Source organism: Curcuma longa, chromosome 12 (genome assembly GCF_044706935.1).
Source record: "Curcuma longa cultivar G26 ecotype Majalengka, Jawa Barat chromosome 12, ITB_CL_G26_1.1, whole genome shotgun sequence".
Taxonomy (NCBI): Eukaryota; Viridiplantae; Streptophyta; class Magnoliopsida; order Zingiberales; family Zingiberaceae; genus Curcuma; species Curcuma longa.
In genome coordinates, this window is record NC_133872.1 from 9,509,362 (window position 1) to 9,511,865 (window position 2,504).

A 2,504-nucleotide genomic window follows, 5' to 3' on the forward strand; every position below is an offset into this window, starting at 1 on the left:
TCCTTGAATTTTACACTGAGGAAAAGGCAAAGGCACCCTTGGTTCCATCCCTTGAGCTGAATTTTCTAGTGTTGATGTAGGGGCTGAATTTTCAAGTGGTGTAGCTGCTGTAGCATCCCTTAAATCGCTGTTTTCCTCTTATTCTTTAACCAAACCGAAGAAATCCAAAAATACAAGAACGCTTACCGCAAATATGCCCGATCTTGTCCTAGATCCACCCTGATTCCGCAATTCCACCTCGCTGCCAAAACCCCCAAACACTCTGATCACCATTCAAGACAAAGGGAAACCTAACCGGAACCAAGGAAAAAGAACTCACCTCCAAGTTCAAATCGATCCCAGTAAGCCGATCGACGAAAGAAAACTGGCAAATCCCAAATATGCAAATCAGGCAAGGGTGTGTTCGGGGCTTCTCACACGACAGCAACGGCGGCTGTAGACAGCGGCGTTGGGCGGTGGCAGCGGATTACGGCTAGGGCACGGAAGAGAGGGAGAGCGAGAGGAAGGCAGCGCCGAGCTTCCTCCCTGGCTGCTGGTGACAAAGTGAAGGGAAAGAGGAGAGGGCTTCGTTCCCACGAGGAGAGGAAAGGGCTTCTTCGACTCGACGGAAGAAGGAGAAGAAGAAAACGGAAGAGGAGGCAGCGTCGGTTTCACACGGAGGAGAAGGGAAAACGACAACGGTTTCACGAGGAGGAGAAGGAAAGTCGCGGGGAAGGCGGGGTTAACGGATTCCTAATGGGTTTCGGGTTTTAAACCCGAAATCCATTACTTTACCTCTTTTTTTTAATTACCGTATTTTACAGAGTTAGTTTAATTGAATAGGGTTAAACTAACTCTAGTTTGATTAGGGGTTCTTTGATATATCATGGCATTTAGGGATGGTATTATTGTATTTGCAGGACCCTGAGTGATTCATGGAGTTCGTTATATACGAGGATATTTCTAGGGGTTCTAGGATTTGATCTGCGATTTATCAGGTGTGTAATTTTTTGTATTTGGTCAATACAGAATTTATTATTTCCAGTGCATGATTCTTTTCCATGTTTGGTAGTTAGATATCCTGATTCTATTCCTTTCGGTTGCTTGGATACTTTTATGTTACTCATGTTTCTTCCATGTTTGCCCTTAATCCTGTTGTTCTTTGATTTTCAATTTTGTTATATGAATCCTTTGATCTATGAGATTATTGTTTATATCCTGACTTATGATACCTATGATGATTAGAGGTTATAGTTTTCTTTACTTATGATACCTGTGATCATTAGGGCTTTATACCTACGCATGTTGATTAGCATGGTAGATGCAGATTACTATGATTTGAGCATCTCATCATGATGCATGATGCCAATTGTAAATTCCAATGTTGTGGGTCTATCGTGATGGTAGTTGGCCTATAGTGGCATGCTTATTTAGGTGGTTATTATACCCTATTTTCATCGTGGTGATGGTGGCTATATGGCAGTGTACGCAGCCAGTTGATGTGCTAACCTTGACACCGAACAGGGGTGGTACTCGAAGAGTATATGGATGATACTCAGGGATGAGTATCAGAGGACATACATTGACTATAGGATGTACGTAGCTATATTTGACTACCTACTATTGGGTCACCAAGCTACTTTATTGTAGGGCTAGAGTTATGACTATTTGGATGTCGGACACCCTCAGACTCATATATATACATGAGTGTTGTAGCAAGTGTAGGTAGTTGCATCATGTATATGCTCGCATCATGTGCATGATATATATGTATTGGACCGCACGTATACTGCATTTTGGTTGTTACTTGGTTGACTTTTGATTGTTGCATTATGTGTGATATGTCATTCACATGGCTCATTGCATTTCATGAGATCCATGTTAGTTGTTTATTACCTGCAAATATATTATTGATCACATGTTGATTTCTGGTATGTATCTGTACTCTTACTATTTATCATGCACTGTCTTTCCTTATTACCCACTAAGTATTTTTATACTCACTAGTTGGACTCTGGGATTTTTCTATCTTCCTAGATATCAAGTAGGAGCTTACAGATGAGGCCAGAGATCTGCCAACTATGCCATCTCACGACGAGGATTTTATATGTGTGTGTGGATGTATTTGTAGCATGTTTGTGGTACTATGTGTGTAGTTTGTTTACTTTCTACAGTTTCAGATTTCTGATTTGTATCGATGTTTTTGAAACTCTAATATATTTCTTATCTATGATTTTATCGTTGTATTGCTTTACGTTTCCGCATGCGTAATTTTGGAGTTTATTCGTTAGTAGTTGTGTAGATTTAGAATTTTATTGTTATGCATGTGTAGGATGTGTTGGTGGCCGTGTGGGTCATCTTTCTTTTGTGTAGTTGTATATAATCCATATTTTGTAGTATGGATAGGCCGTGTGGGCCTTTATGTATATTTGTATTCAGGAAATTGTCATGGATACTAGGGAGATGCTACCAAAATTTTTTGGACGGTTATCTCTTGAGTCGTGACACGATCACCTCAAGAATTG

The 2,504-nt window shown here is 40.5% G+C and overlaps 1 protein-coding gene across 1 annotated transcript in view; it reads left to right on the forward strand.

The window, feature by feature from the left end:
* Window positions 1-1,444: 1,444 nt before the first annotated feature.
* LOC141842868 (uncharacterized) overlaps window positions 1,445-2,504 on the forward strand; it is a 1,971-nt gene continuing 911 nt past the window's right edge. The window contains exon 1 of the mRNA XM_074730852.1: window positions 1,445-1,463. Coding sequence (XP_074586953.1) covers window positions 1,445-1,463 — 19 coding nt within the window. The remainder of the gene's footprint in view (window positions 1,464-2,504) is intronic.